Genomic DNA, 21162 nt, shown 5'->3' on the forward strand with positions numbered 1-21162 from the left:
AAGCTCAGAGGGGTTGCTCTCCGCATAATGTTTATCTTTTCCAGTTGAGGAAGCACACTTTTGTTTCATGGTGCTGGGTAGATGTTGTAATGTCGGCTCTTCATACTTCGTGCAATGCTTTGATCTAACAGCACTGCACTGATCAAATACACTGAATGCATCCAGGCTAATAATCTTTATTTAATTATTATTTTTTCTTTTGTAGTCTGAGTGATTGATCAAACATGTCAAAATGTTAATTGCTGTAGAGGTGCTGTGCTCAGCAGGGGTGCAGGAATCACTGGAATAATCAGCTCCATCTGCAATAAAAAGAGGAGAGAAATTTTTGCCTTTTTGGAGAGGCAGAAAACTCCGATTCCTGCACGTCTTTGCTCTGCTGCATGGTTTCAACTACAATGGGTTTTACTGTTTTATAATGCAGAAGAAATACAGTAATATTACAAGGGCACAGAAATCTTAGAAGGTTTTGACAATTTTTAATTGTTAAAAGCGTGTGAACTTATACTCTGTATAGCATATTTGTCTTCGTATATACAGTACACAGCCTGTCCTTAATTTGAAGAAAAATGAAATAAATAAATGAGAGGAGGGCAACTAAGGGGACACTAACTAGGAGCAGTTGTGAAAACTTTTTCCTAATAAAGAATTAAACTTTCAGGACATAATTATTCATCCATCAATTCCCACGGCTGGAATATTTTAAGTGTTCCCTCATTTCCATTTTATAATATCATCACTGATATATTCACAAACTAAAAGAAGCAAACAAAAAAATCAAGGATATTTTTCACAAATCAGCAAGAACATTCACATAAAAACCTGAAATGAAGCGACTGAAGACATGAAGTGGTAAGATTAATCTTTAATAGTGTTGAATTCTACAAATGTAGTAAAAACAGATGTATTTGGTTAAATTAATATGTTGATTTTGCCATTGTACAGTATATTTCTGTTATATTTCCCATATGTCTTCCTATCTTACTGAATACAGTTTATGACGTATTCAGATGTAATTTGTGAATACATTTCATAAGATGATGCCATTAACTGATGATAACTCTTATCATTATTCATTAAGCTTATCAGAACTCTTTAAGAATTCTTCATTTAGTCACTTAACACCATATTGTGTTTCTATTGTTTGTTCACCGAGGAAACCGTAGGGACAACCTGCATAAATGTAATTAAATATTCTATGTACAGTAATCCAGCTACTAAAGTTACTAAAATGTACAATATTTTCACCCATTTTTGAATCAATCATTATTCATTAACTGTTGGTTAAACTTATCAGAACATGTAGAGAGGAGTATTTGTTTTCTTAATATGAGAAACATCTCATTACTACTGATGTAAAATAACTTTTAGATTTGTATAAAGGATACAATTAATCACATAGGAAACTGATAGAATCTAGCAAAATAAATTAACTAACTGAAAGTTTTAAGAAATTCACAATAATGAATGAAAATACAATTAAAGTATAATGTTATCATTTCAGCCTCTCTGTGAAATCTTCTTTGGGATTTAACCCGTAGTGCAGGATGTCCTCTTTAATGGAGGCCCAAGCCATGCGTGGTGTGGTGAAGCTGGCGGCCCAGTCCCCTGTGGAGGACAGAACAATAGCTCCTCCGCATCCCTTCACTCTCTCTCCCATGTACTGAAGTGAGGCGGCACCGGCGGCTGTGGCTGATTTCCCTGCATTTCACAAAGAAAACACTCAAGTACAACCTGAATTCCTGAAATGTTGGGACGTTTTTTAAATTTGAATAAAATGAAAAAAGACTTTCAGATCACACGAGCCAATATTTTATTCACAATAGAACATAGAGAACATAACAAATGTTTAAACTGAGAAATTTTACACTTTTATCCACTAAATGAGCTAATTTCAAATTTGATGCTTGCTACAGGTCTCAAAAAAGTTGGCACAGGGGCAACAAAGGGCTGAAAAAGAAATTTTGAAAAGATTGGGAGAAGATTGGAAGTTTTGGGAGAACATCTAGCAACTAAGTTAATTGACATCAGGTCTGTAACATGATTAGCTATAAAAGGGATGTCTTAGAGAGGCAGAGTCTCTCAGAAGTAAAAAATGGGCAGAGGCTCTCCAATCTGTGAAAGAGTGCGTAAAAAGATTGTGGAATACTTTGCAATTTGACGTTGAGGAACATTGTTTTTAAAGGCTTTGCAAATCTCATCATCTACAATGCATAACATCATCAAAAGATTCAGAGAAACTGGAGAAATCTCTGTGCATAAGGGACAAGGCCGAAGACCACGGGCATCCAACAAAGGTATTCGGCCTTGTCCTTACACACAGAGATTTCTCCAGTTTCTCTGAATCTTTTGATGATCTTTTGCCCTCAGACGACACTGCATCACTCATCGGCATGATTCTGTCATTGACATTACTAAATGGGCCCAGGAATACTTCCAGAAACCACTGTTGGTAAACACAATCCGCCGTGCCATCTGCAGATGCCAACTAAAACTCTATTATGCAAAAAGGAAGCCATATGTGAACATGGTCCAGAAGCGCCGTCGTGTCCTGTGGGCCAAGGCTCATTTAAAATGGACTGTCAAATTGGAAAAGTGTTCTATGGTCAGACGAGTCCAAATTTGACATTCTTGTTGGAAATCACGGACACCGTGTCCTCCGGGCTAAAGAGGAGGGATACCTTCCAGCATGTTATCAGCGTTCAGTTAAAAAGCGAGCATCTCTGATGGTATGGGGGTGCATAAGTGCATAAGGTATGGGCAGCTTGCATGTGTTGGAAGGCTTTATGAATGCTGAAAGGTATATAAAGGTTTTAGAGCAACATATGCTCCCCTCCAGATGATGTCTATTTCAGGGTAGGCCTTGTGTATTTCAGCAGGACAATGTAAAATCACATACTGCAGCTATTACAACAGCATGGCTTCATAGTAGAAGAGTCTAGGTACTGAATTGGCCTGCCTGAAGTCCGGATCTTTCACCTATAGAGAACATTTGGCGGATTATTAAACGAAAAATACATCAAAGATGACCACAAACTCTTCAGCAGCTGGAAACCTATATCAGGCAAGAATGGGACCAAATTCCAACACCAAAACTCCAGAAACTCATAACCTCGATGCCCAGACGTCTTCAAACTGTTTTGAAAAGAAGAGGAGATGCTACACCATGGTAAACATGCCCCTGGCTCAACTATTTTGAGACCTGTAGCAGGCATCAAATTTGAAATAAGCTTTTCAGTCAGTTTAAACATTTGTTATGTTATCTATGTTCTATTGTGAATAAAATATTGGCTAATGTGATTTGAAATTCTTTTAGTTTTCAATTTATTCAAATTTAAAAAAATCAACATTGATCATAAGAAATGTTTCTGGGGCAGCAAATCAGCATATTAGTATGAACTATAAAGACTGGAGTAATGAATGACTGCTGAAAATTCTACTTTGCCATCACAAATTATATTTTAAAACGTATTAAGACAACAGTTATTTTAAATTGTAGTTATTTCACAACTTTACTGTTTTAATGTATTTTTGATTGGTGAGCATTAAAAGCATAAAAACAAATTTACCAACCCCAAACTTTTAAAACGTAGTGTACATAGGTTCATTCAACTTCACAACATTTTCTATTGTGCTTGTATTTTTCTAGTATTTTCCAGCACAACAGAAGAAAATCAAGAGCATTTGATCTCTGTGTGCCGTATGATGAAATACTGCACAGACAGTGTATATGTCCTTAGTGACCCTTTACAGGTCACACAGTGAACAAGATATGTTGCTCTCGTGGTTTTCTCATTCCATCAGTCTTAGTATTGTAGTCTTAGTAGTCCAACATCAGCCTAGCAACGACAAACACTTTCCAATTTGTAGCATTAGAATTTTTATTATTAATATCTTTTGCATTGTGTGTTTGCTTTTTTCTATATGGACGTACTGTGTTTAGTTATAATGTCTATTTTTAATTCTCTTTTATCCATCTCTTTGTGTCCTGTTTCTTGTTCTTCAGAGCAGTGAATTCGTTTTTTTGCTTTAACTGGGGACTCATGGACCTCTAGCCAATTATTAAAGCTTTTATGCTCATCATATTTATTGTTATTATTATTATAAGTAGTGCCAATGGTACCAATAACTAAAAATATTTTTAAAAACCTAAATGAATTGATCACACTAATCAACTACACAAATGTTCAACAAATAGTTGAGACCCTAATGGCAAGCCCAATAATTGATCAAATAAAGAACTTGTATATAAAAACAGAATGGTTGCGCTTGCAGCATCATTACCACAGAATGCCAAAGCAAACAATAGCCTGCTGACCCTTCACACTCTTTCCTCAGACAAAAACACCTCATTATCATCTGCCTACTGTGGCAGCACATCCGATCCTTCTTGCCTCTCTATCTCTCTCTCTCTCTCACACACACCAATTAAAATGACTGGCAACAGCAGCATCCGATTTGTGTGCGGTTTGACATTCATTCTGCTAGGTTATACAAAATCTGATAATAATAGCAACATGTGGGTGAGAGTAAAGGGGTAGAGATGATCGAGACCTTGCAAGCCAAAACAATATGAACACAAATTGCATAAGAGTAAAAACACAAACAAAGGGGAAGACAAAGCAGGGGAAAAAAACAAATGGGTGATGTGAATTTTCCATTCAAAATATACAAGAAAATACTGAAAATTAAATCTTATTTAGCTCTGACTGAATAATTGTTTTTTTATGTCATTTGTAATTCTGTGATATTGATTAACCTGACAGGACTTTGAAAAAGTATTATATTTATTGAAAGTATTATAATTGGCATCAGCATGACATGCTACACTCCACCTACACCTGTTTTCATGTAATTTTTATCATTCTTATATAAGTATAATGCATGCAGCTTTTATGACCTCTGTCTTGATATGGAGATATTTATACTGTAAATTAATTTGTCACATTTCAGGACCAATTAAAATATGATTAAATAGTGAAGACAAGGACCTAAAATATACATGTTCTCTTATACATTAATATAGAAAACAGTCATGTTATGCATCATCTAACCAAATGAACCAATACATACTGTTCTTGGGTCTATGTGATTTTGATATTATTATTTATTTATTTATTTTTTATTATTATTTTAAAGAAGTCTTTTGTTCACCAAGGCTGCAATTATTTAATTAACAAGAACTTAAAAAATATTGTGAAATATTATTACAATTTAAAATTCTATTCTAATATACAGTATTTTAAAAAGTAATTTATTCCTGTGGTGGCAAAACTGAATTTTCAGCAGTCATTACTCCAGTCTTCAGTGTCACATGATCCTTCAGAAATCATTTTAATATGCTAATCTGCTGCTCAAGAAACATTTCTTATTATTGTCAATGTTAAAAACAGTTGTGCTACTTAATATTTTTGTGGAAACCATGACACATTTGGATTCACGAATGAATAGACAGTTAAAAAACATTTCATTGAATTTTTTATTTATATATATATATATATATATATATATATATATATTTTTTAATTTATTATTTATTTATTCAATGTAATGTATCCTTGCTGTATGAAAGTATTCATTTTCTTTAAAAAATCTTGCAAACTTTTGAAAGGTAGTTTTGAAAGGTACCTTTCAACAAAAAAAAAATCCATTAAAAAACAGATTATGCACAAAATTAATTAAGCAAATATGGACACTTTTGTACCCCTTAAATGTAAACGAGTGTGCATGCACACTCACACACTCATCAGGATTAGTGTAGAAGTCTCATACCTTGCTCCATATGAAAGAGGATTAATCTGGCTAAGGTGACTTTGAGAATAGACTCTCCGTGACCAGTACAGGAGACCGCGCCACTTCTATTGTCTGCATATCCACCAGATCCTTATCGCACAGGAAAAGACAGCAGCACAGAGTTAATGTGTGTTACCTCGGGAGAAAACACTCTGACAATTGAGTATTGATCAGAGCTGACACCTTCAAACCCGAAATGGCTCATTCAACCGAGGCACTGCTTCAAAATTAATGTTGGTGTGACACTGAGATTATCTCTGTCCTCTATCTCTGATCCAACTCACCTATAATAGGAGAATCTCCGACTCTTCCCACCATTTTGTTTCTGATTCCTCCGGTGGATGTAGCGCACGCCACATTACCCAAAGAGTCCAGAGCCACCGCTCCGACTGTATCATGGCCCCTATAATTATGAAAAAAATTTCTATAACCTTAAATAATAAAGATTAGCGCTGAGATTTGTTTTCTTCAGATATGTAATTTTATGGTCTCAGACATGGTATTTTCAAAAGGTGCTTTGAAGAGACAGCATTATTATTCATCACACTCAGAGATGTGCCTCTAGCTTAGTTCCTCTTCATCAGACAGACTTTTGTCCCGGAATTCAACTTAATACGCTGCAGTCATAATCTACTGGATAAAAGCCTCAAACTCCCTTCTAAAAATAGCCTCTGTGCAATTACTTTTGTTTCCTATGTGATTTTCAGTCCAAAAAAGATGCATGTTGCACTGTTCTGGTGATGTTCGAAAGGGATGGTGCTAATGACAACCTCACAGATGCTTTTAAGAGTGCCAGCACACCCGAAATTGACTCATCATCATCTGCCTGTCAACAAAGGAAGAGAGCGAGAATAAGTGCCCTTCACCATTCTGAATCACAGCCGCTAGTCTGGCAAAGTACACTCAGAGAGATTGCAGGGAAAGTGTTGTATCAGTTGTGATATTTCTATAGACACATGAAAAAGTATGGATTGCTCTTCAAAAAAACAAAACACAATTCTTATGATGCGCACATCAGTCTTCCCTGCCAGTTCACTTGAAAGGAAATAGAATAGAGAGCAGAATGTGGGATGAACAGAGACCCTAGTATTTCACAGGCTTCATATCCCATGAAACTCTGATTAAGGCAGCAGTGCTGTGGAAAACAAGCGTGTGTTATGAGTTTGAAGCGGCACGGAGGACAATGGTTCAAGGTGAAATTAAAGAAAACAGCCTCCATGCCATTCTCCCAGAAATTGGAGAGCAAACATGGTCCTCGTGGAGAATATTTGTCTGAAGCAGCTGGCGAAGAATCACTTGTCAGGTTCCAGATTTGAGGCATCAATCATTTTTGGCAGGTGCTTGATTGCTCTTTTAAATCACCGGCGATGCCTCGATCTTGCTCATCGGTTTAGGTGAAAACAGCTTTTAAAAGCAGCTTGACGGTGGACTGTATTTCACACTTCAAAGTTATCACAGAGTTTTGCAGTAAATCTTCACACATCCATAAACAGCCTAATGAAGTGTGCAGATATTGGAATAGAAGTTTAGAGTTCTCATTAAGAAGAACAGGTGGTTGTTTTTGACAACTTTTTGTTGTAAATGTATTTTCTACATACTAATTGCTAAAACTAAACAACAGTATGCATTTAAAGCAGATGCATATGGAAGCTTGTTTCAACCTGAAAGTAAAAAAATAATAATAATAATAATTGTGAGATGAAGTTTAAAATATGACAAAAGTAACACACTGTGAGACAGTCTCGCTGTTAAGATATAGTAACAATGTGATAAGGAAAGTCATATTGTGAGTTTTAAAATCACAATTCAAATATCCGAGAAGTTATATTGTGAAACATAAAATCACATTGTGAAATTTGACAAAGTTACAATTGTGCAAATTAGTAACATAGCAAGTTAAATTTGTAAAAATTCCGACATAGAAAAGGGCTTCAATTTATTAGCGTCAGTTTTTCCAATATTAAAAATCTCTCTCCTATTCCATTTTAATATTTAGAGACAGCAGTAAATAAGCCATTTGTAGGCTGATTCTGCCGAAAAATGTAAAAACTGTGTTGTTTGAGAATACTGATGACCACAGCATAGAAACACTGGCAGAGTTATCCATTTGTGTGATGGAGATTGTTTGAAAATAATCATTATCTTTGCAATAAAGTACAACAGTGCCCAGCCACTTTTTCAGTGGCCTTGGTTCTAGAATAATTTTTTCCGATTCATCTTTTCCCATGGGATTTTTAAAAAGTCTTTGTTAAAGCGTTAGAAACTATGAACTAGCTATGAGGTGAATCAAAACAACATTATGAAGTTTGATGTGAAAGGTACAAGACTGCATTACTTAGCTTTGATGAAGAAAAGAACTACAATCCCATGAAGCATTGCAAATGACAAAATAAAAATGAATAAATATAACTCTTGATTTAAACATGTTGATTGTGTATATCGAAGCAAGTTTTACATTTATTGCAAAACTTATACATACAAATATACAAGTATTTAAAAGTGTAGGGAGTCTGACTCTGTTATGTCATTCTCAGTTCTTTATGGAAGTGGGCAGGCATTAAAGAATTCTTTTAGGGCATTTTGCTTGTTTTAATTATCTCATTGGTGGTGTACATTTCTTTGCAGAATCATGGGTAATGCAGTTTTTAACAGGAATTCCATCGTTGAACACAATTATTTAAAAATAAATAATTTTAAATATTGCAGACTGATGGCTTCAATAAAAGCATTTCTGTCAGGACCAATATCATCAATCATATTGACAATTAACATACAGTGTGAACTGGCAGTATGGTTCTGTTCTGGGCAAAACCTCCCAGTCTAGCATTGATAAGAGCAGGGAGAGCAGCAATAACCCCACATATCATTAATGTTCTTAATGACAATTTAATGTAACAACATAATTTGGGATAAAAGGATCTGACTCAACTAGGAATATTGAATGTCAAGTCCTGACTGTGGACAAAAGGAGGAGCTGGGGATGGAGGAGGGTAATTAGCTCCTGAGCTGTCGAATAATACTGAATGAACCTTCTATAAGGAAGTAATGACAGGCATCAAATTCCTATAGGTAGATGTGGATTAGTTAAGAGTCAGCTGATGCGATCTCGACTGACGTGACCTGCCATAACTAAGGCTATGCTTGATATATATATAATTGATTAACAACCTCGCAGCACACATTAAGTCTAGGATAGGCAAGTTTTTTGAATGGAATTTTCATTTTTTTGAACTCTACCATTGCTCTCTATTCTATTCATATTTTCATACATAATTTTTCTAACTGTATTTTGATCCTGAATAGTGGTGTCCATATTTATTACATGACTGAGGTTTATCCAATACTTAAATCTGTTTTGATCAATATGCTGTGAATAGGAAGTACTGGCACATCGGTGACTTGTACTATAAAAGCATGGTCAGACCAGAAGGGCAGAGGTAGGCTGTGTAATCACCTAAATAAAGGTGGAGGGTAATTGAGTTCTAGGGCCTGTGTGTTAAAAAGCCCAGTGATGGTAGTACAGGGCGAGCAGAGGGAGGCTATCAATAATGAAGCCACAGCGGGGTGGGATGAAAGGCAGTAGCTCAGCCAACTGTCACTTAGCACCTCCACAGCACTATTTTTACAGACTCCCTCAGGGACTGAGGTTACACCCCGCCATGGCCCTGACTCCACTACCACTCAACACTCAGCCTGGGGAAGTAGAGGTGGCAGGCAGGTAAGGCTGCTTTGCTGGAGTCCACACAGCTCTAACTGCACTGCCTAAGGCCTCAGGGAATGACCTGAGTTGTGTGCAGGCCAGCACGCCAATATGCTGCCATTCTCAGCCCACTGCCTCAATGCCAAGAAGAACTACTTTTTAAAACTCCAGATTTTCATCCTTTATTTTTTTTTCATGATAGTTGAAAGAGAAATTATTCAAGCAACACCAAATGCTTTCCCTTCAAGCACACAAAACATACCATTCCAAAAAAAGCTGTTGACAATTTACTTTAACTGAACAGTCATCAAAATCAGTGTCTAAAATGAATATGTCAAGAAAACAGGAATTATTAAAAACATCTCAATAAAATTGACAAAATTACCCACAATTGTGTGTTGAAGAATTGTTCGACTCCGACAGGATAGCTACTGCTTTGTTCCCAGTCTTTACGTTCCAGCTCAGTCACCAAATCATCAGCTACTGGAATACCAATGCGCTCCGCAAACATGCTCGCTCCTCTGTCTGTCAACATGACATGATCTGTCTGAGTAAAAACCACAAAAATGGCATTAAAGAGATGATTAGTAGTCTAAATGTTTACTCTATCCAGTCTGATGTCATGTGTCACCGTTTCCAGGTCCAAACGCTCCTTCAGATCGTAAAAGCAAACAACAAATGGTGCTAGTATACACTAATGGTGAGCTGTACCTCTACAGAAAAATCATGATCTTAACCTTCATGTTGAAATCTCAGTCGAACAGACAGTGATTTATTTTTTATCAGTTGTTAAAATATTGGTGTCTTGGACGCCGTGAGCCTGTAGTGTACATCATGAGTTTCTAAAAGTTTGCTCTCATAGACAGCTGTTAAGACAGTATTCTCACTTGAAAGAGTAGACAGCTTGATCCTGGAAATAGTATTTGATATGTCACGACTTAGCAAGCAGATTACATACTAGCTTGTCTCAAGCTATGGTTTCCCTTTAAAAATTCATGTTTTAAGTATGACTGTGTGTCGTTTTTGTTACAGAACAGAACATGAAAGTCATGTAATGTCAACCACAGACCTTAGTCATAAATGAAAAATTCAGTTGACTACAGTATACTGTAATTGAGTGTAAAAATCCATTTGATATTCCAGAGGGAACCCAAGGCGAATTATCCTCAGGTTTGTTCTACAAAACATCTTTATAGCAAATGTTTATGCAGATGATACAAATTAAGATGAGCCCTTAGGCCTTGTTTGACAGGTTAACAGCCTTAAATTGTTCAATGTCTTACACGGTTAGCTCTTTGTTCTGACTAAATCAGTAGTAGTCTTATCTGTTGCATTCTGATTCCCTTGGATGTGCTGTTATATCTTCCACATAAACACTCTAACAAAAAGAGAGTTTACAGCATAAAACAACTACACCACATCTTATGTATACCATTTCACTTTATTTTCATATTTACTGCCCATATCTCCACATGGAACTGCTATTATTTATTGAGACAATACCCTGCTCTCTACAGTTTTATTTCTTTGTGTTGCTTTCTGTACAACATCTCAATGGATTGAACCATAACTCTGGCTTAGGAAACTTTTAAATATTAACGTGGTTATTAATGTCATATTTCTTTGTCAAATACTGTGCATTTTAGATTGCAAAGCAAGAGCATGAAGTCAGTGAAGCTTGATCGCAGCATTGATCAAGACTTGATGAATTTTTAATACTGGCTATTAAAGAGATCTGCCAATCCACTGTAAGGCCAAGGTCTTTTGGGGCAGTCAAGACAGGTGCTGCAACTAATCAATTATCATGTATTTTGGGGGTTTTGTTTCCTCCATGTCCAACGCCTTGCAAGGTGAACTTTGGTGAAAGGGAAAATGTTAATGTCTATGACATACATATACGGCTACATTCATATAACAGCAGCTGAGAGATTATGACCAAGGCTATGTAAATATTAATAATTATTTTTCTGTGTGTGTTCTGTGTGCAATGTACAGAAAATAATTCTACCTCCAGACAGATATCACAGAGGGTACTGTATACAGTACAGGCGTCGTGGTAGAAAAAGGTGCGTGGCTAAAGGCCCATTCACACCAAGAACAATATACTATAACATTAACTTTAACTATTAAGTTTTAATAATTGTTATTCTGTGAGAATAGGGAAGTCCAAACCACAGCAGCCTATAACAATAATGAGAAGAACAACATTGTTGGAGTCACTTTCTGAATGGTTTGTTTCCAGCTGAAGAAAGATAAAAACATTGACAGCCCGATTTAAAGAGGTTGAGCATTTAAAGCAGCAGATTACATAACTATAGTTGTTTATAAACAACGTTATAGGCTGATGTTGTGGATGTAAGTAATCATAATATAGTTATCTTTATAGTTATTGGTCTTGGTGTCAATGGGCCTTAATACAACTAAATGTGACAAAAGGTACTGTATCTTTAACTGCCCTTAAAATAGCAGATAAAGGTATCTTGAACAGATCTTTTTTATGTAGGCTGTTGGCTGTTAAAATATGCCTGTTGATGTGGTCAGGATTAAATGTGCAGAATTTGATTTTATGTTGTCATTGTAAATGTGATATTGTAAGATTGAATGACTCTTTCGATCTTGCCATGATGAACTGATGCTACTGTGTTGCAGATTCACAAATTTTTGTTTCATTATTTTACTTTTTTTTTTACATTTTGCTGAAAAGCCTTTAATGGATTGTTTAAATACAAGTTTTGTTGTGATAGCCTAACTAAATTAGTGTATTATACATATTGAATAATATATTTTTTGTAGCTAATAATTAATTTTAAGGTTTGTGCCTACATGGAAATTAACTTTTCAAAATAAATTAAACTAGAAATAAATTGAAAATGCTGGCTAGGCTTTTGTCTTTTGGACATGTGGAGAAAAATCATTGTATAAGACCTCTGTCTATGTCATTACAAAGAGCACTGATTGAAATCAATCTGAAAATCAGCCAGCATTTATTTCCCTTTGAGCCTGTCATTACAAAGCTGCTGGAAAAAAAAGACAAGCTAAACCTTTGCAGGCAAGGGAAAATCCTGAATCTAAAGTGTCATATAATTTCACCTTTGAAGTCAATACCATGGCTTTTGTGGTCATTTAATCTATTTTAAGAATTAAAAAAAATGAATATATCCACCCAATTCTGGGTTTTGCAATAAATCTTCAAAGTGATCCACACAGACCTCTTTAATAAGCGCAGGTATCAAGAACTAGGTCTCTCCTCATTTCCTTATCCAGAGCGAATGTCAATTTTAGATATAAATCTATACTGAACATATTTTATAGCAACCACGTGACTCTTACAATGAGAAATTGAGTCACACAAGTCTTTACGGGAAAATGAAATGAAATAAGCCTTTATGATTGAAGAAAGGAAGTTGAATTTGGATTTATGTATTGCAGTGTCATATCTAAAACATACAGAATTTTGTAGAAAATTCAATTTCTGTATCACATCCCCTATATTAAAAAAATCCCCTTCAGTAATATATTTGCTTAGCGAGAAATGGCTTGAATTAAATGGGGTACATGTTCACCAGAGAGAACTCCATACCCAAAAAATGAATTCTGAAGCTATTTGAGAAAAAAAACATACCTTTTCCATTACAGCACGAGCAAGACTAACAGGGTTAGCGATGTTTCTCACAGAGGCCACAGCTCCAGTGGCAAGTGTTTCCCCATCCATGATGATACTGTCCAGCTCCACCTCTCCATCAATATTCAGCACTGCACCATGACCTACACAAGAAAGATTCCAATTCTGAACATCCACATTTCATACGACACTTCCCGTAAAAAGTGATAGACAGACAGACCTTCAATGTTAGGGTTGAACCAATCCATAAATATAATTTTAGAAAAACTAATTAAACCTAAACTAATTTGGCTGTAACAAATTAGAGTATTTTTTTTAAAGTTGTTCCGAAGCATCTTTTTTTTTTCAGTGTATATAGAAGGACAGATGGACAGACAGACATATAGGTTCCGGAGTAATTTACATTTACGCATTTAGCAGACGCCAAAGCGACTTACATTGCATTCAAGTTACAGTTTTTACATTTTATCAGCTCTTGCTTTCCCTGGGAATCGAACCCATGATCTTGGCGTTGCTAGCGCCATGCTCTACTATTTGAGCTACAGGAAAGTCATTATCTCATTCTCACACAGATATCTCATTCTTATCTCTGTCATGACACCCTGATATACTCCAGACTGTTATCCACTCTGATGTCTACCTCTTAAAACTCCAAACAGGATTGCATTAGTCATCTATTGATCAGTCTGTGCCTCTGGCTACCCCAGTGTATAAAATGATCCTGATGAGGCACTGAATGTGCAGCTCTGATATGAGGAGGATTAGCCATTTCACTTATGGTGGCAGTTAGCAATCACAAATGAGATTGGCACCGACAGGCCGGGTGTGTTAATGAAGTGTCTTGTTTTACCCTGCTTTCCTCCTTGTAATCTGATAATTATTTGAGAACCTCTCACCTTACTCTCAAGATGGTCATTAACAAAGTGTCATGGGTGTGTGCTGAAATACAGTCCCACTCGGAGCCTAGATGAACTACTGAATCTGCACTTCCTCTGCTTTAAATTTTTAATAGAAACAGTCAGGGTCAAAGAGAAAAAAATTATATTAAACAAATAATTTAAGTATATACTGTATATGTATTATACCTGCATCAAATGTTGGGTCATCTTCCAAAGACCTCACAGCTTTTTCTACAGCATCAATTGCACTCCCACCATTCTTAAGAACAGCATCGCCGGCCCACGCAGCATTCTTGACTCCAGCCACGGATGCTTCGGCTAACATGTCCGGGATGGCCCACGCTCCACCATGCACCACAATCACAGTCTTCATCCTCGATCCTCCTCTAGCCCTGAGGAAACAAATGAGCGTGTGCTGTCAGGAGGGAGGATATTACTGAGAGCTAGCGCATTTTAATATATTGCCCTTGGACTGTACTGAGCTGTGTAATTTATTCAGATGAACACTGACAGAGTGGGTAAATGCAACTTTCACAGCTCATCTCAATGAGAAGGGTGTCTGGGGTTGTTTACAGGAAGCAGGTTTTCAGGCTCCTGTCATGTTTACTCAAGCTCTATTAAACTGAGGGCTTGAGAGATGAAAGAAGCAATTCCATTTGGTTTACCTGAAACAACTTTCATATGTTTTGCTAACCAGAAGCATGCCATGACTAAATGAAGACCACAACAAAAATATACCACGGTAACCAGGGTCTTGACCAATATGCTGTTGTTTTTATAGTTTCTACAATAAAGCTGTGGCAAACATAACTGTCATTAAAAAGAAAGTAAACATGCATAAAGATTATGAATGCTGTATACTTCTAGAGTTTGAAGGAAATTCCATTTTCACTTCATAATTATAGCAGCAACAGACTATAGTTACTTTTTTAATCAGACTAGAGTTACTTTTTAATGATTACATGATTACTTTCACATAATTGTGGCAAATTATTCATAATTCATTGATTCTCCCTAATTCTTTTTTAGCTTTTAAAGTTACATGCTTTCTAATACTGCTTAGCCTATGTGTTCAGAAAGCAGACAGACCACTAATAGAAATCCGCTAGAAATGACAATATTTTACAGTGTTGTTTGCCATTTTAGCATAAAATGCAGGTAGGAAGTCACTTACAAGATAACAGTGTGATTTTTGTTGCGAGTGTTGTCCTCATGGTAATACACTATGAGTTTATGTACGTCAGTGACTATATCTTGTCTCGAGCCCGACCAGTAAGTTTTACTCTTTGTACATGTCGTACATTTGCCTGATATAAAACTTTGTAGACATTTTGCAGATGAAAAAGCATATGCAGCGGCATATTTCAGTTCTATTAAAATTAGCTGGACGAGCTGTAAAACGAAACAGAAAATGAGAGTGCGCTGTACTGATCAACAAATTAAAAAGAAAATAAGGATATATGACATTGAGAAAATGCCTGTGGACTTTGGTAAACGATAAGGACATTTGTAACTTTGCTCCTTTCCAGTCATGGAAACTGGACTGTCAGCGTATTGTCAATGGTCTAGAAACGGCACGTGCTTACCCTACAATGTCGCGCAAAGGCAGAGCGTTGGGTTGATAAAAGAAGTTAATAGGTCTCTCACACTTTGATCTTTCCTGTGACAGACGGGTTTTTCCTCAACTTTGTGAAAAATAATTTCAAAAGAATTAACCGATGCAGAGTCACGTTTTCAGTTTAACTGTTGGCTAGCAGTTGCTGTGGTTCGCCTAAGTAGGGCAGTGTACAGCTAAACTCACTTATATCTTACTTCAGTTTACACAAACAAAGGGTCCATTCAGTTCATTTATTAGTGCGTCCGTGAATCAGTCAAATCTAGCACTTTAACTAGACCAAACAAAATAGAACAAACGTCAATATGCATTATTGCCATTACTTTAAAGTTCAACATGATTGTCTTTAAAACATAAAAAAAGAACTTACAACGACGAGTTAAACCGGTAACCCGTTACATAACAATAGACCGGAACTAGCCAGTTTCAATTGATATGCATGACCAGTCTCTTTTTCTCTAATTACCACGAACACTTAAATATTAAATTAAATGTATACTCACTGTTTTCTGGATTAAGCAAAATCTTCACTGGCTGCAAGTCCTGTTCTAAGGAGGACAACGAGGATTTTTACCCTAGAATGTTATCTGCCTGTCTTTTATTGTGTTGTGTTGCATAACATTATGGACAAAAGCCAAGTCTAGTCTGAGACATCCATTGAAGGGCTGATGTGAATTATTGACCTACTATATATTTCTAATTCATACATTTCTTTTTTGCACATTGTTGTAGACTCAAGCAGGGCAGAAGTTTGAAAAGTTGGAAGGAACATTTCAAAGTTGTTTACATATTGCAACTAGGCAGAAAACCCAGATCTTACGCATTTTAGAAATAACCTGTGATTAAAACAATGAGTTACAGGACCTTGCAATGCAGTGGAGTAGAACAAAGTCTGGTAGGGAAAAATAACATTATTACTGTAGCCTATATATTATCTGTCCTGTGATCTAGTCCATCAGGAAATATTCCATTTTGGTGTGATATTCAAGTGAAGTCAACTTTTTATATATGTGCTTTATACAGTAGAGATGTTTCAAATCAGCTTCAGAGAATCAAACAGGAAGGTAACAGAATCAACGTTGCAAACTTTAAAAATGAGGTTGACCCAAAATTCTGCTAATCAGTTGTAGCAAGACAATAGTGTCATTATTCAGCTCCAGTCAGTTCAATGTTGGTTCAGTTCAGTTTAATAACTGTGTAAAGTTCATTCATTATGAAACAAGTTCGTTCAGTTCAGTGATAATCAGCTCTACTGAAGACAGTAGTGTCATTATTCAGCTTGAATCAGTTCAGTGTTGATTAGTTTCAGATCAATAACAGATTTGATGTTGCAAAATTCATTAATTATAAATTAATTCATTTCAGCTATAAAGCAGCTCTACAGAAGACAATAGAGTCCTTATTTAGCTCAATTCAATTCAAGTTTTCTTCTCATCCAATAGTGTCAATGCCGTCAAATTGATGATATTAAGCATCTTTATTAAGCACCCCAACTAAGCAAGCCAAAGATGACGCTGGCAGAAATGGAGGGAAAAATAAAACCTTGGAAGAAACCAGGTTCAGTCAGGGGACCTGTTCTCCTTTCACCTAAATGAACGAGCACGGTGTGATATTGATTGGGATACATCACACCAACGTTAGGTGGGAAGGTATATAGTAATGTCACAATATATGTTGGTAGTTGGACATCATCCTACCGTTCCTAGCTAAATCTGTGCCTATGTGTAATAAGTGTCCAGATTGCTTCAGAGCATCTACTGATTATCCATTTGACATTGAATGCATTATTTAGATTTGATAAAATATCTACAGTACAGGTTCATGTTTAGTCATTTTATTGAATAGAGTGCTCTGTTTTTAGTATTTAAATAAATATACCTCAATATACCATTATTCTTTCAACCAATACAAAATATACCGTAATTCAGTGATCTGTTTTTCAAGAATCAAAGTTTATGTGTGTATGATAACAAATGTAGGTGACTGAGTTAAACAGATGTGTTCATTACAAGCAGTGGCATGAGGAAAACTAAAAGATCATTCTGATTTATGTTTCACGTCTGGAAGTGAATCATCTAGCAATTCACGTCTTTCAGAGTGAGCTTGACAGATTTCTTTAGTGTATGAAAAAATGAAAGAAAATGTGTTTTAGAGCCAAAGGGCATGCATTAACCCAATCTCATTGGGTTAATGATGAATTAACGCATCATATTTCTTCTAGTGGGACTTACATATTGATTTGAGCATTCGCTCATGCATTTAAGAAGACAACTGGGAGATCAAACACTTAAGCTATGGATTCTTTATTTAGATGTGGTTTGCGACTAATGAGTAGGGAAATACTAGCTGTTGTTTGTCCCTGAGAATGCTAGCAAGCTCATTTCCTTTCCTGACACACTGCAAAACTAATGCCAGACACTCCCAATGACTTGCACTATGATGTATGGGGATGCATATACTGTGTGATGCATTGCTCTGCACTTACACATTCATTTGCACCTTAGAACCATTTGTTTCTTAAAATCAATGCCACATATTTTTTTTACTAACATTCTGTATGCTGTGCATTTGTGGCAATTAAATGTATTAGATTCCCCCAGCACGAGTGAATGAGAAAAATGGTTGGCTGTACTACTGAAGGGGTACACTGACTCCATTGGTTTAAGCTGCTGTGATTCTTGTAATGTCGCTGCATTGATTATGGCCATTCATCATTTTTTCGACCTCTTCGTGCAGTAAATTTCACTTTGATTTTACAATATAGTTCATTCGTCATTTTCCTTGGCAAGTATTTCATGTGTAGCACCCAGTATGTCACAAACTGTACTTATGACCAGTGTGATGCTGATGCCTCAAGCCTCAAGTGGAAGATAGTGGATCTAATGTAGTTTGCCTGGAATTCATTCTTTTTATATTGATTTCTATTATAAATTATTGCTGTTATTATCTATTATTATGTAATCATGTTATCAGTTTTTCATAACATATTGTTATTGCAACATCTAATATTATTATTATGAAATGCTTTTTATTCCATTTCTAAATATACAGTGGGGCAAAAAAGTATTCAGTCAGCCACCAATTGTGCAAGTTCTCCCACTTAAAAAGATGAGAGAGGCCTGTAATTTTCATCATAGGTATACCTCAACTATGAGAGACAAAATGAGAAAAAAAAATCCAGAAAATCACATTGTAGGATTTTTAAAGAATTTATTTGCAAATTATGGTGGAAAATAAGTATTTGGTCAATAACAAAATTTCATCTCAATACTTTGTTATATACCCTTTGTTGGCAATGACAGAGGTCAAACGTTTTCTGTAAGTCTTCACAAGGTTTTCACACACTGTTGCTGGTATTTTGGCCCATTCCTCCATGCAGATCTCCTCTAGAGCAGTAATGTTTTGGGGCTGTCGCTGGGCAACACGGACTTTCAACTCCCTCCAAAGATTTTCGATGGGGTTGAGATCTGGAGACTGGCTAGGCCACTCCAGGACCTTGAAATGCTTCTTACGAAGCCCGGGCGGTGTGTTTGGGATCATTGTCATGCTGAAAGACCCAGCCACGTTTCATCTTCAATGCCCTTGCTGATGGAAGGAGGTTTTCACTCAAAATCTCACGATACATGGCCCCATTCATTCTTTCGTTTACACGGATCAGTCGTCCTGGTCCCTTTGCAGAAAAACAGCCCCAAAGCATGATGTTTCCACCCCCATGCTTCACAGTAGGTATGGTGTTCTTTGGATGCAACTCAGCATTCTTTCTCCTCCAAACACGACAAGTTGAGTTTTTACCAAAAAGTTCTATTTTGGTTTCATCTGACCATATGACATTCTCCCAATCCTCTTCTGGATCATCCAAATGCTCTCTAGCAAACTTCAGACGGGCCCGGACATGTACTGGCTTAAGCAGGGGGACACGTTTGGCACTGCAGGATTTGAGGCCTTTGTTACTTTGGTCCCAGCTCTCTGCAGGTCATTCACTAGGTCCCCCCGTGTGGTTCTGGGATTTTTGCTCACAGTTCTTGTGATAATTTTGACCCCATGGGGTGAGATCTTGCGTGGAGCCCCAGATCGAGGGAGATTATCAGTGGTCTTGTATGTCTTCCATTTTCTAATAATTGCTCCCACAGTTGATTTCTTCACACCAAGCTGCTTACCTATTGCAGATTCATTCAGATTTTGTTTCTGGTGTCCTTTGACAGCTCTTTGGTCTTGGCCATGGTGGAGTTTGGAGTTGGACTGTTTGAGGTTGTGGACAGGTGTCTTTTATACTGATAACGAGTTCAAACAGATGCCATTAATACAGGTAACGAGTGGAGGACAGAGGAGCCTCTTAAAGAAGAAGTTACAGGTCTGTGAGAGCCAGAAATCTTGCTTGTTTGTAGGTGACCAAATACTTATTTTACCGAGGAACTTACCAATTAATTCTTTAAAAATCCTACAATGTGATTTTCAGGATTTTTTCCTCATTTTGTCTCTCATAGTTGAGGTATACCTATGATGAAAATTACAGGCCTCTCTCATCTTTTTAAGTGGGAGAACTTGCACAATTGGTGGCTGACTAAATACTTTTTTGCCCCACTGTACTAATCAAACTAGATCATTTTTTTTTTACATTTACATTGTAAGTTTACATTTTAAAGCTCATAAACTACCATTCTGATTAAGTTTGTAACATTATACATACATCTGTGACTATTTTAAATAAATAAATGCTTTTCTTCTTCTGAATCCTGAAATTCTGAAAAAAAGTATAAAGTTTTCACAAAAATGATAAGCAGCACAACTGTCTTCAACATTGATAATGTTTCTTCAGCAGCAAATCAGCATATTTGGAATGATTTCTGAATGATCATGTGACACTGAAGACTGGAATAATGATGCTGAAAGCTTTAATAAATGACATTCTAAAATATATCAAAATAGAAAACAGTTATTTAAAATGGTAATATTTCACAGTACTGTATTTTTGATCAAATCAATTTTCCATGAAAGATGATTAGGTCTCTTTGAAAACACAAATTGTTTTATACACAGCAAACCCTCAGTTATTTGTTACTTTTACAGTTTTCTCAGTAGTGGTCCTCAAAAGACAAGACATGTCCAGCACTGTTTACAAGTAGCCTGAGGAGCAATAAAATGAGTTAATCTTAATTGATCATGGAGAGCTCCCTCAGTAGAATAGGCAAACTGTAATAACTGCTGATATTAGGCTGCCCTGTGGGTCAAAAAAGCTATTTCAATTAGTAATGTAAGGTCTTTTATATCCACTTTTTTGCCCAGAGGCTCTTATTAAACTTTCTTTTACAAGGAAGCTCACAGTGGAAATTATTGTTGATGACAAAGGTTTTGGGCTTGTCAGGGTACTGCAGACTCACTATTTAACCCTGCTGGCTGCGGGGACTCTATGGCCAGGGGCAGTGGCAGCCATTATCTGCTCTGGCCTTCACCATCATAAGCCTAATTTAGATATGCTGTCCTAACATTTCCTTAACACATTTTGCTTTAATGCTGACCTTTATGAATCATAATATTT

At 36.3% G+C, this 21162-nt stretch overlaps 1 protein-coding gene across 4 annotated transcripts; it reads right to left on the minus strand.

The window, feature by feature from the left end:
- Positions 1-847: 847 nt before the first annotated feature.
- On the minus strand, positions 848-16232 carry si:dkey-103j14.5 (isoaspartyl peptidase/L-asparaginase). Of its 4 annotated transcripts, none has more exons than XM_058796680.1 (7): positions 16130-16232; positions 14198-14403; positions 13113-13255; positions 9880-10037; positions 6075-6193; positions 5770-5880; positions 848-1698 (listed from the first exon to the last, which is right to left on the minus strand). In XM_058796680.1, the coding sequence occupies exons 2-7, from the start codon at positions 14382-14384 to the stop codon at positions 1493-1495; spliced, it is 924 nt and encodes a 307-aa protein (XP_058652663.1). In that variant the 5' UTR covers positions 14385-14403; positions 16130-16232; the 3' UTR covers positions 848-1492. The 4 variants fall into 4 exon arrangements, with proteins under 4 accessions (XP_058652663.1, XP_058652665.1, XP_058652664.1 ...); XM_058796682.1 differs by lacking the exon at positions 16130-16232 and adding an exon at positions 15997-16016; XM_058796681.1 differs by lacking the exon at positions 16130-16232 and adding an exon at positions 15659-15832.
- Positions 16233-21162: the final 4930 nt, after the last annotated feature.

Source organism: Onychostoma macrolepis, chromosome 13 (genome assembly GCF_012432095.1).
Source record: "Onychostoma macrolepis isolate SWU-2019 chromosome 13, ASM1243209v1, whole genome shotgun sequence".
Lineage (NCBI taxonomy): Eukaryota > Metazoa > Chordata > Actinopteri > Cypriniformes > Cyprinidae > Onychostoma > Onychostoma macrolepis.

Bases quoted from the DNA above. Each gene is read 5' to 3' on its own strand.
- si:dkey-103j14.5 (XM_058796680.1), bottom strand. From the start codon at position 14,384: ATGAAGACTGTGATTGTGGTGCATGGTGGAGCGTGGGCCATCCCGGAC. The intron at 10,038-13,112 runs GTATGTTTTTTT...GTTTTTACTCAG, and splicing joins CTCGTGCTGTAATGGAAAAG to ACAGATCATGTCATGTTGAC. The intron at 6,194-9,879 runs GTGGGTAATTTT...TCATAATTATAG, and splicing joins CAATTCTTCAACACACAATT to GGGCCATGATACAGTCGGAG.